At 40.4% G+C, this 25463-nt stretch overlaps 1 protein-coding gene across 2 annotated transcripts in view; it reads right to left on the bottom strand.

Annotated features, from left to right (window-relative positions):
* The window catches only part of KLHL1 (kelch like family member 1), a 193982-nt gene that overhangs the window by 57371 nt on the left and 111148 nt on the right, over nt 1-25463 (bottom strand). For both annotated transcript variants that reach the window (XM_060769401.2, XM_060769402.2), the window contains exon 6: nt 3892-4078. In XM_060769401.2, coding sequence (XP_060625384.2) covers nt 3892-4078 — 187 coding nt within the window. The remainder of the gene's footprint in view (nt 1-3891; nt 4079-25463) is intronic.

Raw genomic sequence — 25463 nt, 5'->3', positions numbered from 1 at the left:
TAACCTAAGGGTCTGGTTGCAGAGCTCGTTCTTTCTTTCTTTCCCCTTTTCAATCACAACTTTATTACTTTGCCCCCTTTTTTGTGAAACCAGCTCACTCCTTGGTGTTACTTCTCCTAGAACACTGAAGCAGGTTGAAGCACTCAACAGGAGATCAATCAGTGTTCTGCATTTTCTATAAAACTACTCAATTATTTATTGAGATCTCTTTTACACTTCAACTTTTATTTTCCTCTCCAATAATTTTAAAGTTTAGGTTCCTAATATGATTTGCTCTGTAGATTTTTCTCTGCCCATGGGATTCAAACCATCTTTTAAAAATGATGGTGTTTCACAACCTTCATAAGAAAATTTAAAATATCCATGCCTTGGAGCTCTATACCTGTGAACTCTTCACTCGGGAGAAATCACGCAAAGACCAAATTAGATGGAGTGATGTGGGGTGGGGCAAATCTTTTCCAAACCAGAAAAAAATGAGAATTGAGTACAGAGCTTACAGGTGGTTTATTTTATGTTTTTACAATGTATAATACATCTGAACCTATGTGTTAAAGATTTTGCTCTGTTTTCCTCACAAGCATTCCACAACTGATTGATTGATTGATGTGGGTATTTTTTCAAAAGACTTCCATATACGGAAAATTATTGTTTGGCATAGACCTACCTCAACTCACTAGCCAAGAAAAGAAATGAAACAAATAAACAATATGTGAATATGGACAAAAGGGGTACCTTTCACAAACAAGACTTAAGAAGAAAAAATGAAAAAGAGTAGGGAATGAATAAAGTATTTCTAAAGTAACTTTACAGGAAACCAGAGATGCTTAAATGACACAGCCGCACGCCACTAAGCAAGAAGTGAGAATATTGTCAAGGACAAGAAGGCCGTATTGTAAAACATTGCAAAGAGCCATTATCCACACTGTAAAATTTGACATCACTTTAACTGCCACAGTTCAATGCTTTAGAATCCTGGGATTTGTAGTTTGGTGAGGCACCAGCATTCTTTGGTAGAAATGGCCAAATACCTTGTAAAAATGTTATGTAGAATACTAAGGCACCTCAGTGGAAAGAAAGACTTCAACTCTGCCAATTGCAATATGGAAAAATTGCATGAGTTCATTGTCCATATTATTCTTATTATGAGGATACTTTTTTCCACACCGCTGAAGGAAATAGTGATTGGTTTCATGCTGCTTCAGCTAGTTTATACTCCACCTCAGGGGACTTGATCAACACATATATGCAACCCCCACTCTAGGAGATGGAGAACTACCGCTCATGTTGCTTATTTTTCAGGTCTGAGAAAAGCTGAGAAAAAACTTGTTAAAGGGTCTGGAGAAAAGTAAGAAATATTGAATTGGAATAAACCTTTTGACAGATGGCTAAATGAGGGAGAGAAGGATGGAAAAAATACCTAGAGGCCCACAGCCAGGAGTGATTAGGGCCAAACAAGTTATAAACTGATGGAAAAACTGAGTTAAGCAAAACAGCTATCTAGTGAACAAGACACTCCACCTAGTTTTATTCCTTTAGATAAAGTAAATCAGCATGTCATGTACACTTTTTAAAACTAAGGTATAGATAATTAGGATATTCAAATGAAGAAGTTTGATATGCTTTTTTTGGTCGTGTCAGGAGCGACTTGAGAAACTGCAAGTCGCTTCTGGTGTCAGAGAATTGGCCGTCTGCAAGGACGTTGCCCAGGGGACGCCTGGATGATTTGATGTTTTTATCATCCTTGTAGGAGGCTTCTCTCATGTCCCCGCATGAGAAGCTGGAGCTGATAGTGGGAGCTCATCCGCCTCTCCCCGGATTCGAACCTGCGACCTGTCAGTCTTCAGTCTTGCCGGCACATGGGTTTAACCCACTGCGCCACCGGGGGCTCCTTGATATGCTTAGTTTAGAGTAAATGCTGACTTATGGGTTGGTTGATTTCTATAATAATTATCATCTGATTGGCAATTACTTATTTTTGTTATGTAACGTATTTTATATTGTGAGGCATTGAATTTTGCCATTTGCTTTGTTGTAAACTGCTTTGAGTCCCCCTAAGGATTGAGAAAAGTGGTATATAAATGAAACAAACAAACAAACAAACATATACTTCTTTCTATGTAGAATTTAAAGGCTTCAGTTCATGTCTTTTTTGGTGCAACTCTTGCCCTCCCAAGACACTGCTCAATGATGATCTTTAATTTAAATTACACTGGTGTCTTCTATCTTTGAACATTGCTGCCTTCCATCTTTGAACTGTTTTGACATGATCTCTTCATCACAAGCAACAATGTGAAGTAAACAATTTGCATGAAATACCAGAAGCCCAACAATACAGATAGGCTCCTAAAAGTACCTACGTTACTGATTACCAGATGCTCTACTCCATCTAACAAAGGCAGCTGTGTCTCACGTTTCCTTTTTTCCCTCAACAAATAGCATCTAAGCCTAGAGATCATTAAAGAGGAAGAGTGGGAAGCTAGCCTCGTAAGTGTAGAATGACAAACCTTCTAGATTGAGGATGAGCAACTTTTAGTTTGGGAGAACTCAATAGCCACTGAACTCACAAGGATTACCACCCCATTTCTTCTAGGAGGCAAAAACTAAGTATGTATACCCTGTGTGCTTTCTTTTAAAGGTATGTTCTTGGTTTAGGGTTTTTTTAATCAGCACATTGGTGTAAATTTTCAGTGATATGGCAGCTAAACAATGGATTGGGTGTGACTCATGATGATAACATGTGTTACTCCAAGAACCAAGTGATAGTATACTTTCTCACTACCACTTACAGTGTGATCCCTAGTGAGCATCTATTTGTGTATTTATTTTCAATGTATACCCCACATTTCTCTTTTATTGGACCCAAAACATCTCAAAACGTATATTAAAATAATACAACTAAAACAACCCCGAATAACCTAGACCATAATATTTTAAAAAGCAATACATGCAATTTACTTAAATAAAACATCATTAAAAATAACTCTCTTTTCTGTGGGTTTAGATACATAACACTATATAGCATTTCATGCAGAGAACGATTGTCCTTTTTTACTTATTTACTCCATTTATATACTGCTTTTCTCAGCCCTTTGGGTGTGACAAAGCGGTTTTGAGTCGCTATTGGTAGAGAGCACTTTACTGTGTGATATCATGGTGACATTCTGATGTACTGTGAGAACAAGTGCCTTCTAGGTGTAGCTAATGTGGACTTTGTTGTTGTTTGCCTTTGAGTCATTTATGATTTATGGGAAGCCTAAGGTGGAAATTTCATATGATTTTCTTCGCAAAATTTGGTTGGGAGAGGGGTTGCCCTTGCCTTTCAAGGTTGAGAGAAGATGACTTGGCCAAGGTCACACAGTGGGTTTTTATAGCTGTATGGTGATTTGAACCATGGGTTCTCTGCCTCCTAGCCCAACCCTAAAAGAAAAGCATTACACCACCCTGATATATCCTCTACATTTTATGATTTGGTGGGCAGGAGAACCATTTCCAGGGGCACTGTGTGAATGGCTGATGGTATTGCTGCCTTAACTTTTGTCAGATGTTGTCCTGTTGGCATTCCTTGTACCAAAACGCAATTCCATAATTTGTCCTAGTGTAATAGCAAAATTAGAGATTTCTTTTGTCTACTTTGCCATTTAAATCTAGTTAGACCTATATGTAGCTTGTTAAACATATTACAGACCATGCACTTGGAAATTAAGGCATGGCTTTAGGAAATTAAATGTTTACAGAACACACATTTCTGAGATAAATAATTCTCTCTTTTATATGATCAAACAACCAGAAGGATCACTAAACGTAACAGTGATTTTGTTATGTTAAGTTAAAATAGAATGGAGGGATATTTAGTCAATTCTCTTTTTATTAAAATAAATTATTAACAAGTACCTTTGTTGTTGTCCATTCCTCCAACTGCATAGAGGGTCCCAACTGTGGATTTTCTTGGCTTAGTTCTTGGACTTTGCATAAGAGTTCGTCTTTCTGGTAAAAGATGATATTTCATGGCTTCCAGAATCAGCTTCTGACATTCCAAGTCATCTTTAAAAAGTGCATGGTTTTCAAGGTCAGCTAAAATCTGTAAATTATATGAGTTGTGATTTAGTAATGACATTACTATTCATTATATTCCAGTTGCCTATACAAAATTCATGAATAGGGCTTGGTCTGGGAGATGTCCATGAGGAAAGTAGATGGATAAGTAAAGTAAATAGCAGATCAGATTATATAGAGTACCATATTTACTCGCGTCTAAAACACATAGATTTTAATTGGCTAAAACACGTTGCCAAAATTAGGGTGCACATAAGTTTCAAATGTTATGGTAATCTAGGCACCCAACCAAAGGAAAAGGGGAAGTTCCTTCAGAAGCACCATGAGGCTTGCAGTCACAAGCAGCTATGGGGAAGAGATGGAAAAGACACAGAGAAGGAAGCTGCTTGTTCTAAAAACATTTTTCTGTCTCTGTGTCCCAAAGTTAGAGCTACTGAGGGCTTTGTCAGGTTGCCTGGGAAGTGAAGGGAGAACTTGGGAGAAAGGGAACAAGTCTGTCTTATGAGGGAGGGAGGGAGGAGAGGCAACAGTTGATTTTTCCCCAGTTCCTTCACCTGAAATATAATCTACCCTAACTGGTCTTCTTTTCAAATATTAATTAGCACAGACCCTGCTTAGTTTCCAAGATCAGGCAGGATTGTAGTTGAGTAAGTCCCAGGACTTCTGGCTGAGAATGAAAAAAAATCCCTCCCTAAATTACAAGCCCCAGAATTCTGCAGGAGGCAGTCACAGGATTGAAACTGGGTGCAGACTCTAAATCCTATTTTTGGTGTGATTGCTTTTGGAGTATTTGGTCCCCTTAATTACTTCCAGTAAATCAGAGGAGTTTTTCATGAGATTTGCTTGCACAGCTGTATGTAGATTTGGAGGCTAAAGTTTAAGACTGCGGCATAATCCTCTTAGAGTGCATCTACACTGAAGAATTAATGCAGTTTGGCACCAATTTAAGTGCCATGGCTCAGTACTATGTCAACCTGAGAGTTGTATTTTGGTGAGGCACAACACTCTTTGGCAGAGAAGGCTAAACACCTCGTGTACTATTTCCCCCAGATTCCAAAGCATTGAGCCATAGCAATGAAAGTGGTGTCAGACTGCATTAATTCACTGTTGATTCACTCAAGGACTTTGAAGTCACCTATATTGTAAGAATGTATGCTGTTTGATAACACTTAGAATACCATTATTCAGTGTATGTAACCATGGGAGTTGTAGCCAGTCATCTTTGGTAGAGTAGGCTAAAGAACTCATTGAATTACAACTTCCAGGATTCCATAACATTGAGCCAGGGCATTTTTTTTTCGTGTCAAGAGTGACTTGAGAAAGTTCAGGTCGCTTCTAGTTTAAGAGAATTGGCCATCTAAAGGACGTTGCCCAGGGGATACACGGATGTTTTGATGTTTTACCATGTTTTACCTCGTGTATGTGAATACACGAGGCTTCTCTCGTGTATTCACATGGGGAGCTGGAGCTGACAGAGGGAGCTCATCCGCGCTCTCCCCAGATTCGAACCTGCGACCTGTCAGTCTTCAGTCCTGCTGGCACAAGGGTTTAACCCATTGCATCACCAGGGGCAATTAAAGTGGTGCATTCATTCTACAGCATATATTCACCTTAGGAAGCTGAGGCAGGATAAACAGTAGAGCAGTGTTTCTCAACCTTCTTAATGCTGCGACCCCTTCATACACTTCCTCATGGTGTGATGACCCCCAACCATAACATTATTTTCCTTGCTACTTCATAACTGTCATTTTGCTACTCTTATGAATCATCATGTAAATATCTCATATGCAGGATGTATTTTCATTCACTGGACTAAACTTGACACAAATACTCGATACATCCAGATTTGAATACTGGTGGGTTGGAGTGGGGATTGATTTTGTCACTTGGGAGTTGTAGCTGCTGGGATTTGTAGTTCACCTAAAATCAAAGAGCATTCTGAACTCCACCAACGATGGAATTGAACCAACCTTAGCACACAGAACTCCCATGACCAACGGAAAATACTGGAAGGGTTTGGTGGGCATTGACCTTGAGTTTAGGAGTTGTAGTTCACCTACATCTAGAGAGCACTTTGGACTCAAACAATGGTGGATCTGGATCAAACCTGGCACAGATACTCAATATGCCAAAATTTGAATACTGGTGGGGTTGGGGGGAAGGTTGATTTTGTCATTTGGGAGTTATAGTTGATGGGATTTATAGTTCACCTACAATCAAAGAGCATTCTGAACCCCATCAACAATGGAATTGAACCAAACATGGAACACAGAAAACACTGGAAGGGTTAGGTAGGTATTGACCTTGAGTTTGGGAGTTGTAGTTCACCTACATCCAGAGAGCACTATGGACTCGAACAATGATGGATCTGGACCAAACTTGGCACAAATACTCAATATGCTCAAATGTGAACACTGGTGGAGTTTGGGGAAAATAGACCTTGATATTGGGGAGTTGTATTTGCTGGGATTTATAGTTCACAATCAAGTTTATAGTTACAATCAAAGAGCATTCTGAACCCCACCAATGATAGAATTGGGCCAAACTTCCCACACAGGACCCCCCGACCAAAAGAAAATACTGTTTTCTGATGGTCTCTGGTGACCCCTCTGACACCCCCTCGTGACCCCCTCAGGGGTCCCGACCCCCGGGTTGAGAAACACTGCAGTAGAGGCTCCTGGAGGGAAGGGTTTCATATTTCATTTCAATTTCTGGAAGATTTGGTGTCTGAACACTTTGGTTTTTAAAGAAGCAATGGTAAACACACAGCAACTGTTAGGCACACTCAAATTACAAACAGTACTGTGCCAGCAATTTTTACTAATATGACTATTATGATTATTATAATGTTTCAGACTTTTGAAAATTGAGGTGCACATTACATTCAATGGCACACTAGATTTGAGTAAATATGATACTGTATATCATAACCTGTATCATGGATAACTTTGGAGCAAATAGTAGTTGAAAAACAGTATTACTGAAAACTTCATTTCATCTAACAGCCATGTTAGTTCTCTATGAAACCATAAGACCTACCACTTACAAATTTTATATTGGAACGATGCTCCTTGAGATGTCTAACGTTCTATATAAGCAAATCCCAAATTTGTTTTTTTAAAAGCAGACAATGCACTGGGATGAACAGCAGATACCCATTTGGTGCTATGTTTTCATGTCATGCAATTTAAGAGAGCAATTTTGGAAGGTAGGAGCATGTAATTTTCCATTTGTATTGACTACTCTTCTGTCTTTCCTCATGTAGTTCTGGTGAGTATAATCTTTTCCAAATTGGACCATGCAGTTGCGCCAGCAATCACCGGCAAAGGGGAAGGCATGTGGGGCAGCTCATGGCACTTCCCTCCTCCCCTCATCACATGGAGGGTATGGGAGAGAGTCCATTGGCATCATTTCCTCCCCTCATTAGATGACAGAATGGATGGCAGCATATATTGCCTTGTTGCCCTTTCTGCCATCACACAACAAAAAAGGGAGGAAAGTGTAGGTAATTATGAGCTACCCAAACTACACTTTCCTCCCTGTAATGGAGGAGAAAGCATCTTGTGATGTTTCTCCTCCACTTTGGGAGGAATGTAGGTGGTGCCTGACATGCACTGTGAAATGGTGCATGGCATGCCCCATCCTTGCCTGATTGAAAGTGGCAAAACGGGGCAAAAATGCCTCGCATGAAGAGGTCCTAAGTGTTAGATATTTATAGAAATTGTATTCAGCTATCACATTTTGATCTACAGTCTGAAATGTTATACCCCAGAAACAGGTTTACCTCTATAAAATCTCTGCTTTCCAGGCAGTGATGGAAAATATGATTTGATCTAAATGATTTGATCTACCAACATTGTAAGAAAATATTCTGCTGAAGTTGAGGCAAAGCATAATGTAGCTTGCCTTATTTTGGAATATGCCTGCCTCCTACCAGTGACCAAAGCCTAAATGAGATTCTCTCAGACACAGCCAATTCCAAGCTACCTTGTATGGGAAAAGCACAAGCATATGGCGGATCAGATGTTGGCATGTGGGATTTCCAAACAACTGTAGTTTAGAAAAAAGATTTACATTCTGATGAATGCCATTTGCATTCTCCAAGTATAGATATATTCCAATGGAAATCAGCTTCCCCCAATTCACTGGTTAGGACATTAAAACTAAAAGCTTGTAAAGTTCAGCTAGGACTAAAACTGTACTCTGAATTCATATCACAGTATAAACAGCTGTTGGAAGAAGAAACTAGGTCATTAATGATATATATTTAAAAGAGTTTGGATACCAAATCCTGACCAGGTTCTTGAGAAAGTAAGAGGGAATAAAAGAAAGTGAAAGTGTTTTCCTGGGATGAGATTCTAGGTTGAGAAGCAACTGAATAAAGGACATAATTGCGACAACTGAGGAAGTAGTTAGGGAATTTATTGTGAGAATTCTGATATACTTCTCTTCCTTTTAAATCTTTGTAGTGGCACTGTTCTTCTCTTATTCTACCACAATTTCATTGCTGATTTTGATATAGCTGTTATATACTGGTTGTATAATGCTACCCAAAACCCAGTTCCTTATTATTATTATTATTATTATTATTATTATTATTAAACTTTATTTGTACCCCGCTAGCATCTCCCAAAGGGATTCGATGCGGCTTACAACAGGCCGGAGCCCAGCACAACACAATACAACAATACACCAATACAAAACATAGCAAATAAAACAGTTAAAGCAGAGAACAGTGGCAATAAACAATACAACAGGACATATTAAAAGGAAACTGAGCCGGCTGGAGTGGGGTACAGGGTTAAAAGTGCTGAAAAAAGTGTCGGGGGATATGAGATTAAAGTATAAGTGCGGTGTGCGTTGAGAGTGGTCTTGACTCTACTAAAGTGCTTCTGGGCTTTGATAGTGGGGTTCCTAATCTGAGAAGGCACGTTGGAATAGCCAGGTTTTCAGGTTTTTTCTAAAAACCGCCAAGGTGGGGGCCTGTCTGAGATCTTTCGGGAGGGCATTCCAGAGGCGGGGGGCCACCACAGAGAAGGCCCTGTCCCGCGTTCCCACCAAACGCGCCTGCGAGGCGGGTGGGATCACGAGCAGGGCCTCTCCTGGTGACCGGAGCGAGCGTGTGGGTTCGTAGACTGTGATGCGGTCTCGAAGGTAGGATGGTCCCAAACCGTTCAGGGCTTTGTAGGTAAGCACCTGCACCTTAAATTGGGCTCGGAAAATAAACGGCAGCCAGTGGAGCTCCTTGAACAGGAGGGTTGACCTCTCTCTGTAAGGGGCCCCCGTTAACTTCCTGGCTGCTGCCCGTTGGACCAGTTGGAATTTCCGAGCCGTTTTCAAGGGCAGCCCTACGTAGAGTGCATTGCAGTAGTCCAGTCTAGAGGTGACTAAGGCATGGACCACCCCGGCCAGATCAGCCTTCGCGAGGTACGGGCGCAGCTGGCGCACAAGTCTCAGTTGTGCAAAAGCCCTCCCGGCCACCGCCGACGCCTGAGCCTCAAGCGTAAGCGATGAATCCAGGAGGACACCCAAGCTGCGGACCTGTGGCTTCAGGGGAGTGTAACCCCGTCCAACACAGGTTGCCACCCTATACCCCGGTCTGGTTTGCGATCAACCAGGAGGACCTCTGTCTTGTCGGGATTGATCTTCAGCTTGTTCGTCCTCATCCAGATAGACACAGCGGCCAGGCACTCGTCTAGCACCCGAGAGGCCTCCTTGGAATTAGGTGGAAAAGAGTAGTAGAGTTGTGCGTCATCTGCGTAGAGATGGCACCCAACTCCAAAACTCCAGATGACCTCTCCCAGCGGTTTCATGTAGATGTTAAAGAGCATGGGAGATAGAATAGAGCCTTGCGGGACCCCACAGGTCAAAGGCCAGGGGTCCGAGCAGGCATCTCCCAGCTTCACCATCTGGGTTCATCCCTCCAGGAAGGACCGGAGCCACGATAGAACCGTGCCCCCAAGGCCCATCCCCGAGAGCCGACCCAGAAGGATACCATGATCGATGGTATCGAAAGCCGCTGAGATGTCCAAGAGGACCAGCAGGGTTACACTCCCCCGGTCCAGTCCTCTACGGAGGTCATCCACCAAGGCGACCAAGGCTGTCTCGGTGCCATGACCAGGCCTGAAACCAGACTGTACCCGATCCAGGTAATTGATGTCATCCAGGAAGCTCTGGAGCTGGAGGGCAACCACCCGCTCCAGCACCTTACCCAAGAAAGGGAGGTTGGAAATCGGTCTGTAATTGTTCAGCACCGTAGAGTCGAGGGATGACTTCTTCAGGAGTGGACGAACCACAGCCTGTTTCAAGCTGGATGGAAAAATCCCTTGCTCCAACGATGCATTGATGATCAACACAAACCAATCAACCAACCCCTCCTTGGCAGATTTAATAAGCCAGGATGGGCAAGGGTCAAGAGCCGAGGTGGTCGCCCTCACCGCCCCAAGAACCTCCCCCACGGTCTCAGGAAGAACAAGCCGAAAAGAATCCCACAAAATTGGACAAGCAGATGCCTCGGTCACCTCTCCTGGCACTGCGATAAGATTGGAGTCGAGCTCAAGACGTATCTGGGCAACCTTGCCTGCAAAGTGGTGTGCGAAATCGCAACACCGAGCTGCTGGGTCGTCAGGGGTCTCCTCCACCACAGGTGGGTGAAGGAGCTCCCCAACAACCCGAAACAGCTCTGATGACCTATTTGTTGCAGACGCTATCCGGGCGGTCGTGAAAGATTCCCTGGCCGCCCGTACAGCCACGGAGTATGCCTTAAGAGAGGCCTTAGCCCGTGCTTGATCAGACACGTCCCGAGATTTCCTCCACTTGCACTCTAGCCCCCTTCTCGTGTGCTTCATCACAACCAACTCCCCGGTAAACCAAGGAGACGGCCTGTCATGACGCAGCGAGATAGGGCGTTCGGGAGCGATCGTATTTATCACCCTGGACATCTCCTTGTTATAAAGATCAACCAAGGCATCAACAGGATCGCCAGGTTCCATGGCAGGAAGAACCCCAAGATTCCTCAGGAAACCATCCGGATCCATCAGTCTCCTGGGGCGGACCATCTTAATTTGTCCTCCACCCCTGCGAAGGTTAGGGGTCGCAGCAAGCCTAAAGCTAACCAGATAATGATCTGACCATGACACTGGAAGGATGTTTTGTTCTTCCACTCTGATCATTCCACTGTCTGCTACAAAGACTAGGTCAAGAGTGTGTCCAGCCTGATGGGTGGGTCCTGATATAATTTGTGACAGTCCCATGGTCGTCATGGCGGCCATAAAGTCCTGAGCTGCGCCTGACAAGGAAGTCTCAGCATGATTGTTAAAATCTCCCAACACCACCAAGTGCTGGGAGATCAGGGCCAAATTAGAAACTACCTCCGCTAGCTCGGACAGGGAAACTACTGGGTCGCGGGGTGGACGGTACACCAGCAGAAACCCCACACTGTCACGGTTCCCCACCCTCAGGTGGACACACTCAAACCCAGGTGCTTGCGGTACAGCGCATCTGGCCACAGCGATGGATTGCCGAAAGACCACTGCGACCCCTCCTCCCCGCCCCCCTTGTCTGGCCTGCTGATGCACCCCGAAACCCGGTGGGCACAGCTGGGAGAGATTTACTCCCCCCAGCTCATCCAACCAGGTTTCCGTGATGCATGCCAGATCCGCTCTCTCATCCAGGATCAAATCCTGAATGGCAGAGGTCTTACCATTAATGGATCTGGCGTTGATCAGCAGGACCTTCAGACCGAGGGGACTGCCATGGCGCCTACCACTTCCTACCTTCTCCAGGGTCGCAAGGACTCTATTGCGCTTCTCCCTGGGATGATGGTAACCCACGAGTCTCCTCCCCCACACGACTTGGATGGAACCCACCTCCTCAGCCCCCCCCCCACCTGGTTAGAACCTGTGGCCAGTCAACTCTCGGAAGAGGTGATGCTGGAGTATAGTCTCCCTTGGATGTTAGATAGGGATGTTTCCGATGATGGAGTGGGCGGAGAGTCAGTAAATGAGCTAAGTGGACTGAATAGGGGGAGTGTCCTTGGGCGAGAGAGAGTGGCTGATTGTGCAGAAACAGCTGGGGCAGATGGGGTCTCGAATTGTGAAGGGACAACAGGGGCAGATGGAGTCTCAAATTGGTACAAACCAGGAGGGGGAGCCCTAACCGGGGAGGTGTTTATGGAATTCTCGCGGGGGCTTGATGGAACCGAGCGAGAAGTCACCCCGCTGTCAAGGAGGGGGCGGATGAAGGGGTCTACAACTACCCTTCTGATGGTGATGCCCCATTTCTTTAGACAAGGTTGCATTTTCATTAGCTCGCCGAGCCACTGGTTGTCTTCTGGTGTGATTAGAAGACGCGAGGAACGGTCAGGTGATTGATAGTCCCTCCACAGCCATGTAATGGCCTCCAATCTTATTTCCCGTGGTCTCTTTCCTAGAATTTGGGCTAATGAAACACAAACCGCCCTCCTAGAAGTCCATCTGCCTCTGTTTATCATCAGGTCAGCAATGTCCACCGCAAAATTGTCTGTTAGGAGATGTTGGTCCTGAACACCAGCTGCGGTTGGCTGAACCTTATGATCTGATGTTACCTTGTTGGTTGTCCTCAGGGAGCCCATCGGAGGCTGCTGCCACTCCCTGGTGTTCTCATTCCTATAACTGCCCGCCAACCCTCCCCCACCCTCAGTCAACTCATCATCCATTCTTCCTTCCACACCAGGGTCCAAGGTGCCGTTCTCCCCACTAGAGCCCAAATCCTTAACCAGATCTGCACACAAAGGATTGTCTGTCCTTGGAGGATCGGATTGCACTGAAGTTCCTGGTAAAGAGACAAAGTCTCTAGAAAGATGGTCCATTCTCTCATTTAGGATCTTAAGTTGAAGCAGCAGATGATTAAAAGATTCCTTCAGGAGGTCATAAAAGTGCAAAAGGGCGTCCTTCACATGAGACTCTGTTTCAGCCATTCCTATGTCTATATTAGAACCATTCAAACCACTAAAACCATCCACTCTTACCAGCTCCCTTACACAACTAGCATCCATCACAATCAATCATTCTCTAACACACTCTAACACACTCCCTTACACAACTAGCATCCGTCACAATCAATCATTCCCTAACACACCATATTTCTCTCACCAGCTCATACTCACTCTCACAATTTCTACAAGCATATAAATCCAACTACCATTCACACTTCCTATGTCTCAACTTGCTTACCACAGTCAGTCTCAAGTGCTCTCCTGGGCCACTTCTATCAAATCCCTTTCATGCGATCCCAATCCTCTAATGCCAATTCCTGTCTATATAATCCTATTAATCTTCATCCCCTAATACAATCAGCAGCACACATACAACATAACAACAAACAACATACAGCTAAATAACTATATAGAACTAGCCAAAAGGAAAAGTAGGAAAATAGAAAAAATAAAAAATAAAAATAATAATAATAAAAAAAATTAAAAGAGTCAGATGGCGAGGGTCACAGCAACGTCGATGGAAATGTTGTCAACACTCCAAGCTCCTCCGTTGTCGCTGCGGCAAAAGTGACCTGGAGCTCTCTCTCAGCCCTCCCGTTCTGTTGGCTCCCGCTCTTCGCCCTGCCGATTGGTGGGGGGGGGGGGAGGGCAAAATGGCGCAGCCTGGCGCTCTCTCACGGCCCTTCCCAGTACGGGAAGGAGGATCAGGTTTACTAATCTATTTTACAAGGCCCTATCATAGCATAAGGCAAATGACACGCTCAACAATTCCCTGTTTGCAAAGAAATTGAATCCTTTCTAGAGTATCCATAGAGTCACATTCTTCCTGTTGTTCTTCTTAGAAGACTTTAATTCGTGTTCTCAACCGTGGAGAGGGAGTCTGAAAAATTCTCTCCTAGGTTTTGTTTTAACCCAACAGGCAAGCTGAAGCAATCCTAAGCTCCCTCTTTTCTTTGTCAGGCTTGCTGGAGAGAAGTGGAGACCTTCTGAAATCTTCTGCCAGCTATTTGTGATGACTCCATGGCCTCAGATGTACAGTAGAGTTCTTCTGATATGCTCAGCTGTCTGCAGTTGCCAAAATGGTGGTTCCTTCTCCTTCCTCAATCTATTGTGCAGATAATGTGATATATGGAAGTTTTGCACTTACATAGTTCCTTCTCCTCCTTCAATCTGTTGAGCAGAGAATATGATATAGTTCTGTAGCATCCCTACAACTGCTCTCCCACATGCCACCATTGCCAATTATCTGTATCAACCTTCAGCACTGGAGTGGAAGAAGGCATGTCGTGGGACACTCAACCCACACCATGAAATGTGAATAATAGATGTATATTTATTTCCTTTATTTTTTAATCATTATTATGTTCCTTGTGGTTTATGGGACTACAGATGGAATACTTAAGGGCTCACTAAGTGTTTTACTCTCATAACTAAACCTGAAACTTGAAGGGGTTGAAACAATGACAAGCCTAGGGTCACTCATTAGTGTCATGATTATATAGTAATTTAATGTAGTTGTCTACAGTTCAAAGTAAACAGTTTCCACACTGGCTCAACTCAGGAGTTTTAAACTCTGAGTTATTAAATTGAAACGCAAAATACTTGATTATTAAGCTTATTATGGCACCAAAATGCTTCACTTTAAAAAAAAATAAGCTGGGAGGAAATCAGTTTCATATATCTCAAGGGAGGATATTTAGAACTAATGTTCATTCCTAAAATAAGCAATTGCAGCAATAAGAGCAACAACAGAAGATTGTTCTTGGAGAAATATATAACCACTTTTACTGTCTTTCTGGGATAGTACGTTTTGGAGATTTTTTTTCTTTTAAATTATAGCTGCTGCAGCTGCTGCTACTGCTGCTGCGATAAAAATCTCCCATATAGTAAATTCACCAATACCATTGGTTCAATAAGCCAGTAAAGCAAATATTAGGCTCCTGCCTCTGTACATTTCATCTTACAAAAGTATTACATGGAATAACTAAAATTTAATTAGTTTGTGCCCTAGCTCTACTATAAAGTTCCCTACCATGTTATGTACCCCGAGAGGGATTCAGCAACTAGCTTGTTCAGGACTAAATTATACAAGAGCCTGTCTCTATGTATCTCAATCAAGGGAAATAACAACATTTTTGTCTCCCTTTCTGTATATCACTGACAACATGAACATGTCCAGATATCACAAAGATATGTTTTTTCCAGTAATTATTCCCATTCATAGCCAATTTCATGAAGCAGAAAGCATGCCACTTCAATTCCAAGACATAGGAAAGTGGTCCTAGGGCTCTTCTAGCTTAGTACAAAGAAACAAGAGCTCTTTCCAGTTGATAGCATTTGTTATCACATCTGCATTCAATCATAGCCTCTTTTGGCCCCTTTAGCTTTTTTAAACCCTGCACAATTGGGTGGTGTGAGTGGATAAAGGAACCTGCATAATACTATGGATAACTTGACCAATCATCATTCAGATCTCATGATACTGTAGTCATCTGAAGTAATTACTATTAAAAAGTCTTCCATCCCTTTGCTAACAAATTGCTCTTGATATTGTGAGATATGGTACTTTGATTTAAATGTGATGAAATATTGTTTGTAGTTTAAACTCTGTTTTTAGGATTTGAATTTGTTTGTCGCTTTTAGGATTTGCATTAAAGTAAGCCACTCCAGGCTTGGAGTTGATCTATAGTAGTATGGTGTGTTTCCTTGTGCTCTCTGTGTGGACGCCAGAGAGTCAAGAAGTATTGAGATAAGAGAGAGAGAGGTAATGTATCTCAATAAATCCAACATGGTAAAGGTGTATCTTCATGCAAATTCCCGAATTATTCTGACTCAGGGCTGTATCTCAATAAATCCAACATGGTAAAGGTGTATCTTCATGCAAATTCCCGAATTATTCTGACTCAGTTGAAAGCTGGGTATCCACAAAATGCACACTTCCCAATGTGAACTGTAGCACACATCAAACTAGAAACAGTGCATTAAGAAACTGATGAGAAAGTCCAGAACAAGCCAGATAATGGACTGCAGCCATTCAGAGTATATCCTGTTCAGAACTCAAAACCGGGACCAGAAAATGCAGAACACTTTTCAGGACATGGCTGGTACTGAAGCACTTTAAAAATGCTGAAACACAGCTGGCTGGAAGGTAAACATTTACCTTTCAGAGAGTAAACGGTATCATTTCTCATGGGGATTCTCACTTTTCTATCCCTTTGCTCTCATTTCATGTGCCCTGCCATGGTTCATTGCTGATCCCAAATGGACATGTGTATGTACATCAGCATATCACAACACACTAGTTAAGTAACAACAACAAAAAACACCCACATTTTCTGAAAGCTATCTAGCCATGGATACTGCAACTCCTAGGTTCACCTTATTCCTCTTTATTTTCTTTAAAAAATGATTCCCTTACTTCAACTGGTGGGAGCTACAGCAATTCACAGAGAGCTTTATTGCTGGAATTTACCCCCTTTTTTTTAGTTGGTGGGGGAATGAAGATACATTTATTTTTAGAAGACCAGTATTACTAAGAAAACAAGCCAAGTTTTTGTGAGCTTCTTTGTTTGGAAATTGCTAATTTCTGAATCAATCTAATGTGAACAAAACCTGGGGCTTTTATTCCACTCCACCCAATAGTCCTCAGAAATGGGACACACAAATTAACATGCTGGCTTATCCTGAGAATCCACCCTCTTCATCATTCATTCTTCCAAGATGCTAAATGGCTTTAAAAAGTAGACAAGCATTATTTGACAATAATGTACATTACTTGTTGCTCACTCTCAGTGATACAGCATTTCTTAAAAGATAGGCTGTATTTCTTATATCTAGAAATTAACAATGCATTCCATCCAATCATAATTTTTAGAATCCAGGCATACCAGTCACCATGACAACACCCAAGGAGACTTCAAGCCATGCACAATTCTGTTGGGACTTCAATTGTGGCAATATCAACTTTTAGTGGTGTTTCTCCCATATGTTCAAAATTAGAAGCTCTGGCTGAAAAATGTTATGCTGTCATGAACAGGTGTGTGAGATTAAAGTACTTATATAATCATGTCAAGCACTATAATCTCCTTCAACAGCACTGCATACCATAATAGGATATAGGTTGACAGATGAGGATGTGGATAATGATTCAAACGTTAATTGCAATGTTGCATTGGTAAGCAGTTAAATTTTGTCTGTCTTAGATGAAGGTACCTTCACCGGGATACCTTTACTGGGATAAAATATTAATAACTTAATATTAAGTGGCATAGACACTCAGAACTGGGAAGCCCTGGCCCTTGAGTGCTCCAGCTGGAGGTCAGCTGTGATCAGCAGTGCTGTACAATTTGAAGAGGCATGAATGGAGGGCGAAAGAGACAAACGTGCCAAGAGGAATGCGCATCAAGCCAACTCCGTCTGAGACCACCTTCCACCTGGAAACCAATGCCCTCACTGCGAGAGAGCATGTAGATCAAAAATAGGGCTCCACAGTCACCTATGGACCCACCAGTACACTTATCTTGGAAGACTATCCTACTCGGACAATGAGGGAACATCTAAGTAAGTAAGTAAGATTCATGTAATCCAGTTCAAAGCAGATAATTTGGGATTGGATCCTGGGATATAGAACCGTGTAGATCTAGTTTAGGTTGGCATCAAAGGACGGACAATAATAAGGAGGAATAGCAACTGAGATGGTGGTGATTGCCTATTGTAATGGATCCCTTACCTTAGCTAGCTGGCAAAAGCCGAAGGATGTAGGTCTGGCTAAGCCACAGGGTCCATTTTGGAGAAGGGAGACAGGGAGAAGCCATCTTAGTTTAGGTTTGCCTTAAGAAGGCGTGTTCAAGTCTATGAGGGAAAATCAGAAGGCTAGGATTGGTTAGAAAGATGGGGGTGGAGCCTAAGTGGAGCCTAAGTGGCCTGAAGGAAAAGGGGTCTTTTAAACTGAGGTTTGAGGTCCCAGTTTCGCCAGTTGAAATTTGGAACGGGTAGAGAGAAGAAGAGTGGGTGTTAGCGGGAGCAGTTTGGGTTTTGAAGAAGAAATTCGGGTCAGTATTTTGGGAAGTATTCAGAACAGTTATTGAGGAAATAGCGGGAATACTGTTTTGTGGAGCAGCACCCCGTTAGTGGTCTGTTCATTTCCTAAAAAAGTCGAGTTCAGGGTTTTGGCTAGATTCCTAAGGGGGATTTTTGGGAGTTACTTCCAGAGATTCATTTCCTGAAGTAACTTTCTGTGGTGAAACCTTTAAGACTTGTAACCCAGAAGTTTTAAAGATCTTTACTCAAATGCAACCACAAGCTTTTTATGCCAGTATTTTATTGAAACCATTAAGCATTTGTACCTGAATATTTCAAGCCTGTTCAGTAAACGTTCTTGTTATTTTTATCAACTTATACCAGCCTCAGTGTGAATACCTTTGTGGTCAAAGCATTATTCAAGTCAACTTTCAGCAGCCTCTAAGAAAACTATAGTGACACAGAGTGTGTTACTGAACAAACTCTCAATAATACCTCAGCCGGCTTATTATTAATATGGTGGCAGCAGAATTCTTTTGAAGAATCATTTTAAGCCTCTCAGTTCCAGTGGTTCCCAGTTCCTAGCTTTTAAATATAGTCAGTTGGTTTCAACAACCATACTCCCTCTATATTTTGGTGAGCTAGTCTGTAGTGGAGGTGTCATTATTATAATTTGGATGAGCAGCACTGGGATTATTTTATATATATTTCCCTATATATAAATTTAATTTAAAATCTTCTCTACTACACAGCTGCGTCGTTATACCCATATTTCCGGAGCTAAAATATATGTACCTGCTATAGGTGTAATGCCTGAAGAGCATAAACCATATGTTTTGTTTCTTACCTTGTGGACAAGGAAGACAGTGAATATAGTTAAATTTTACGTAAATAAGTTGTTATTTGGTTCTATATTTATTTACTTATATAAGTTAACATAAAATGATGAAAAAAACCTTAGTTAACTTATTCATAGGTCAATGTAAGTAGCATACCTTATCTCTTATCAAAAAGGAACTATCCCAAGCTTTGAGTAGAGTGCCATTCTTATCCATCCCATATTTTGCTATTAGTAATTTGCAAGAACAAAATCACATTAAACTGTTTTTTTTTCTTGAAAAAAGCAAAGGATATGTATTGTTTGCAGTTCTATGTTGAGAGTTCACAATAGGAAATTTTCATTTCTGCTTTGTGATAATTGAAAAATCACAAATTCATCAAAGAAATTGAATTGGCTGCAGCTCATTGCTGAGTATTCATCTGGGAAAAATCTGTGATTGTGTGAACAATGTATGGAAATGTCCCTACTTGAAACTCAAAGGGAAGTATCACTTACAAGCCAATTGTATGAAGATCAGCCTTAAGCAGCTAATCAAGAAAGCAAGACAGCAAAAAAAAAAAAAAACCGCAACAACATGCAGTCAACTAAGGTACCCCCAAGATGAATGTTCCTTCTGTTTTTGCTTTATTAGTTTCTAAGGTAGCTCCAGTCTTCCCAGTTCTAACTATACTAACAGTTATTGGTGTGAAGACAAGAATGGAGAACTATATGGAATTACTAACAGATTTCAATTTCCATGAGTGTTATCAGAAGAGAACTGATATTTTTAGTGGGAGCTATAGCTTTCATGTTAGTGAGAGGATGAATCCAGTCTGAACTTTAATTTGAACTTTTAATTTGAACTCTAATGGTATTCCGCAAAAAGGTGAAGACCTGGATGTTTGTGCAGGCGTTTGAGTAATTTAGTGCAATTTGGTAATGGAACATAGGAATGGAACAATGGACGACGAACCTGGACTACGCTTGGATGATGAGAAGATTGGCTATGGTTGTTTTTTGTAATAATTGTGCATTGTAATTGCTTATTGGTAATTTATGGATAATGTGTTAAGTCAATTGTTATATGCTGTATGGAACCACTGCTGTTTCTACTGTTTTTACGGTTTGTGAACCGCCGTGAGTCGCCTTCGGGCTTGAGATACAGCGGTATATAAGCAAAGTAAATAAATAAATAAATTACGTAAGACTGAAATAGTTGATTATTTGCTATTTTTCTTCTTGATGGAAACAATAAACTAATATTCTTAAAAGTATACAGAAAAGAGCACAATCTTTGAACACTGTTTACAATTCAGGAATTGCCACTCAAGAGTTTGTATAAGATAATGCATGTTTCCCCCTAGATAATAGCTTTTCCTACACAGAAAATGACTACATATTATAAACAAAATACAATAAGCAGAAAATAAATAATATGCACAGAACTATTGTTTTGTGAGCAGAAACAGCCTAGTTCAAATTTTGAAGAGACTAATTTCAGAACTTCAGAAAACATTAATCAGTTCAGGATTCTCCTTATTACAAGTTCTCAACAAGCTCTTTCATGATTTACTTTAAATTTCTCAAATATTTTTCCTACCCCTACTTTGAAGAAGGTAGCCAAGACAATCCATCCTAAAATTCCTATTGAAACTATGACTGGATTCATCACCTCGTTGACAAAGAAGCCACCAGCTAACATTGAATATTTCCACACCCGAGTGGGTACAGTGTAGGTAGGTTTTTCAAACACAAAAAAACAAACATACCTGTTAAGAATAATGGGGTACAAAACAAAGTATAAGCAGATGTTATTTTCTGGGCAACATTAAATCATACACATAGAAATACAAAAGCTATAATTGGAATATTTTCAATTTTTTATAGATTCATTTTGCTTATTATTCCAACTTTCCTGCATTTCCCACATACAAAAGACCTATAAAGAATGCCAGAAGTACAAAGTTTCAGATATTATACAATTCTTTCCCCACAGATGGAAGCTATTTTGTCTTCCAACATTTTATGATTGTGACTTTAGTGCTCATCAGCTTATGAAAAGCTAGACAGTTAAATATATTTTAGATGCAATCTTTAATATTACACAAAAGTAATACTAAAAATGAGATGGGTAAATGCTGCCTTGTTTAGGTCCTACAATATCTTTTTAATATACTCTTGAAATACCTGCAGAAAGAAACAATTTCACTGTATCTGTGTGATCCATCCATCTGAGAACATTTTGAACACAGTCTACTAACTGTTCTATTTATCCTCCGAAGTCTTATTGGTATGAAATACCAATTACTGATCATTTTGTAATTATTTTCTGTGAACCAAGGGTTTAACGAGTAGGGAAGAAATTTATTGCTTCAGGAGTACAAGATCAGGGAAGAAATAGCTCTCAGAAGTGTCTGAATTTATTAAGGACTGATGCATTAAAAAAAACAAATTGATTGCCATAATGAGAGAACTAAGGAGTTTAATTTTACAGTTTGCTAAATGCCCCCAAGGAAGGCAATTTGTTTTCCAAAATGTGTCAGGCTTTAATAAATACAGGCACTTCTGAGAACTGTTATCTCCCCTGGTCAATTACTGCATTCAGTGTCTTTCACTTGTAGTTTTTTACTACTTCAGAATAGCTACTGTGAGTTAGATTATGCCACAAATCCTACTCCCATTGGAATTCATACATTTTTAAGTCACAGCTATTTGATGACATGCAGTGAACAGTAGAAGTCAGCATAGGCTTGTCAAGAAAAAATCCTGTAAACTAATTTTATGTATTTCTTTGTTCAGGTCTTTAGTTTAGTAGATAGTGGGAATGCTGTGGATGTCATTTATCTGAATTTTTTAATTTATTCCGTACGTTTGTATCCTGTCCTTCTCACCCATAATGTTTGGAACACTATGCTCAAAGAGTTTTTCAGCAATGGCTGTGCTTCCTATGTCTCAGATGAGGTGCCACAGGATCGTAAACTATACTATACTATTCAACATTTTTCATCAAATGACACTGATGGCACAAATGACACAGCTTAGATGAAACTGGGTGGGGTAGCTATTACAATGGAAGATAGGAACAGGTCCTAGATAAAACAGAAAACTGGGCTGAAATTAATAAAAGAAGGATCAACAGAGAAAAACAAAACAAAATTACACATTTAGGCCACAAAAATTGAAATACTTGGAAAATTGATTATTGTAAACTAGTCTGAATGAAAATAAACACTAATAAGATATTTATTAGTTACACAGATTTCTGGAACTCCCTTCCTAAGAGACCATGCTTGTCTGCCTCTCTGTTTTCATTTTGTAGACAAGACAAAGATTTCCTCTGCCAGTAGGCATGCATAAACTGATAAGGAGTGGGCTTTACAGGATTGTGTGATTGATTTTAAAGTGGGTTATCACTTTAATATTTTTATATTTTACTGTTTAATGATATGAATAACAAATATTTTTTAAAAAAATTAGATAATCATATTCACATATTCACAATGTTTTAATTAACATTGTTTCATTTTTGTTGTTAGTTGGCTTGAGTTCCTATATTGGGAGAAAGATTAGATAAAACATAAAGCAAGCAAGGAAACAAGCAAGAAAGAAATTAACTAAATTCGTTGGGAGTTAAATCCTGCATTGCATTATAAGAAGCCTGGAGTTTTCTTTGGGATCCAAATGGGTTTTTACCCACCAGAAAAAAAAAACCCCTGATACCTTCTTGTGCAAACACTGACCAAGAGGGGAAGAGTATCATATACAATGACCTAACTGACTAGACCTATGGGCAAAGCAAGGATCCAAATACATAACATAAATGTAACAAAATTGGGCAAGCTAAGGAAATCATTCTCTTTTTCACTATGACTATTTTGTGCAACTCATTCTTACATGATGTGAGACAGTGGCTAAAATTGTGGATACCTCTATCTGTCTGGGATCATACATATGTACAGTGGTGAGATGTTTTCTCTCTCTATTGTATCTAGGCCCAAATGTATCTCTTCTTACTTCACAACCCTCTCAAATTGAAAATCTGATGTAGTAAGCTACTTAGTTCTCTAGAGCAAAGTGGGCAGCTGCAGAGACTCCTGTCCATGGATACAGTTCTATCAGTAGAGTCACAGCACTGGATCCATCCCTTCTTCTTGCACTTTTAAAGCCACTATAAAATATTACTATGTCAGGAGAGGTAAAGCAGGTGCTATTTGAGCTCTATATTTATTATCAAGCTTAATAACGGGATGTCTCATCTGATTTTTGTAATAAATCTTCAATCATTTTTTCAACTGTGGCCAGGTGGACTAATGGCTAATTAGGTCCATCTTGTTCTGCTTCCCACTGAGAAGTGGTGCTGGAGGTATCAAATAATTGACATATTGCTGTCAGATCATCCGCATGGTAGCTCTTCATGGTTTTAGTGACAAATAATAATCCTCCTGATAAAATATTGTGTTGTAATGTTTTACTCACTATAAATGCAATTTAATCATGTCCCAAAATAATATTCAGTGATGTTTGTGTGCAATGTAACATTTTTGAAAAAATATCAAAGGTAAAGAAATAACAACATGTACACGTTTGGGCAATATTCTTATCCTGATAGCACTATTTCTTCCCATCCAAGATAATTTGTTGTACTTGTTTAAATGTAGGACTATTTTCTTTATGAATAATCAAATTGATAAGAGGTAAATTTTGTAAATGTTGTGATATTGTGTGTGCGAACCTGAGGATGTATGGCAAGCCCATGAATTGTTCGTAGGATTACTCAGAGGTAGTTTGCTAGTTCTTTCCTTTGATGTACAGTCAAAAGCACCTGGTACCCACTGGTAGCCTCCCATCCAAGTGGTAATAGGCCTGATCTTGGCAAATATTATTACATTTTTATTCAGAAGTAAAGAAAACATAAGAAAAATCAAAGAATACAAAGAAAATAGATTTTCTACTACATCTTACTAAACAATCTAAAGCACACTAAACTAACACAAACTTTACCCCTTATTATCACATTTCCTTTAGATAACACCATATAACTACACATGTTTTAATACAACCCTCTAATTTTAAAAAAATCATATAGTTGAAATTTTGCACCCCCTTTGATAATTGCTGTGATAATTTCTCCTACATTAGAATTGTCAGTTTGTCCATCTCAGCCAATTTACAGATCTTTGACAGCATTCTTCTTGAGTTGGAATAACTGGTTCTTCCCCATCTGTGTGCATATAAGATTCTTGCTGCTGTTATCATATATTGTTGTAATATTCTGTGCTTTCTTTCTAGTTCATTTTCCAGTATTCCCAACAGATAAAACACTGGTTTCATCATGATTTTAACCTTAACTGTTTTGTCCAACATCAAATGTATTTGATGTTGGGGTTTAGCCTGAGTTTGAACTTGAACCTGATTCTCTGTTTGTTCCTCCTGATGCTAATGAAAATATATTTACTGATGCTAATGAAAATGTACCTCTGGATACCAATGCTCCTGAAATTAGTGAGGAAGAAACTTCTGTAGATTTGGAAAATGAAAGTACCAGTGTTCATGAGAATGTTTCAGAGGGAAGTCATGGCTTTTCACTCCCTTCTGCACCTGGTAACTTTAATGAGAACAGAAGGGGCCAGATCTGGCAAGACAGAAGTAAATCACTCAGCTTGCGAAGGTCTTCCCGATTAAAAGAAATACAAACAACGGCTTCAAAGTAGAGAGGCGGTTCACGGAACCAATTCTTCGGCTTTAAGTGCCTTCCGCCGGGCTGACTTTCTCAGTTCAGGCATCGTTTCAGATTGATGAAGACCTTGGCAGTTCTCCCGGTTTTCCTGATCATGGTCTTGAAAGATTTCTAGGATATCAAGTACGGTTAGTGGATTGCTAACAGGTTCCAGTATTTTACAGTGTGGCTTTGGGTTTTGTTTTTGTCCATTTAAATTCATGTTTGCTGATTTTGCTGTGGCTTTTGACTTGCATTTTTTCTTTATTCTGTAACCATTTTTCTTCAATAAAGAAGGATTGTTTTTCACAGTCAAGTGTGGTGGATAGTTATCTTAGGACCTTGTTTCCTGCTCTGGATTGCAACATTTGAGTCCAGTTTTCCTGGGCCTTTTTACCAGACCACCACATATGATAAAATGTCCAAACATTTTGATCACATTTCCAATATTTGCTAGAATGTCTTTGCACATCCTAGAAAGTCTTACTGACATCAACTACCACCTATACAATATCTTATACCATTTTTCTTTCAAATCAGTAGTTGAAGTAAGTAAATCCAGTTTTTTGTGGGTTGATTCGTTTTGCTAAAATGTCTAGAGTATGTTTTTAATTTATTTAATATAGTTATTCGCTTTTAAATTTTTGGTTTATTTATTGTTTTAACTGTACTTGGTTTTACTGTTATATTGTGAGCCAATCTGCATCCCATATGGGGAGAAAGATTTGATATATATATATGAAATAAATAATAGATAAATTTCCTACAAGTGTCATTTCCTGTCTCTCAAATTGTACATTTTTCCTCTGTGTAGAGAAATTTACAACTAGCCATTTAATGTTTAGAATGTGACAATATGATGGCTGGATGAGGTATGCTTT

The sequence above is a fragment of the Anolis sagrei genome, chromosome 3 (genome assembly GCF_037176765.1).
Source record: "Anolis sagrei isolate rAnoSag1 chromosome 3, rAnoSag1.mat, whole genome shotgun sequence".
NCBI classification, from domain to species: Eukaryota; Metazoa; Chordata; class Lepidosauria; order Squamata; family Dactyloidae; genus Anolis; species Anolis sagrei.
Note: the sequence above shows the minus strand (reverse complement) of the source record. Positions and strands in the feature narration are given on the sequence as shown.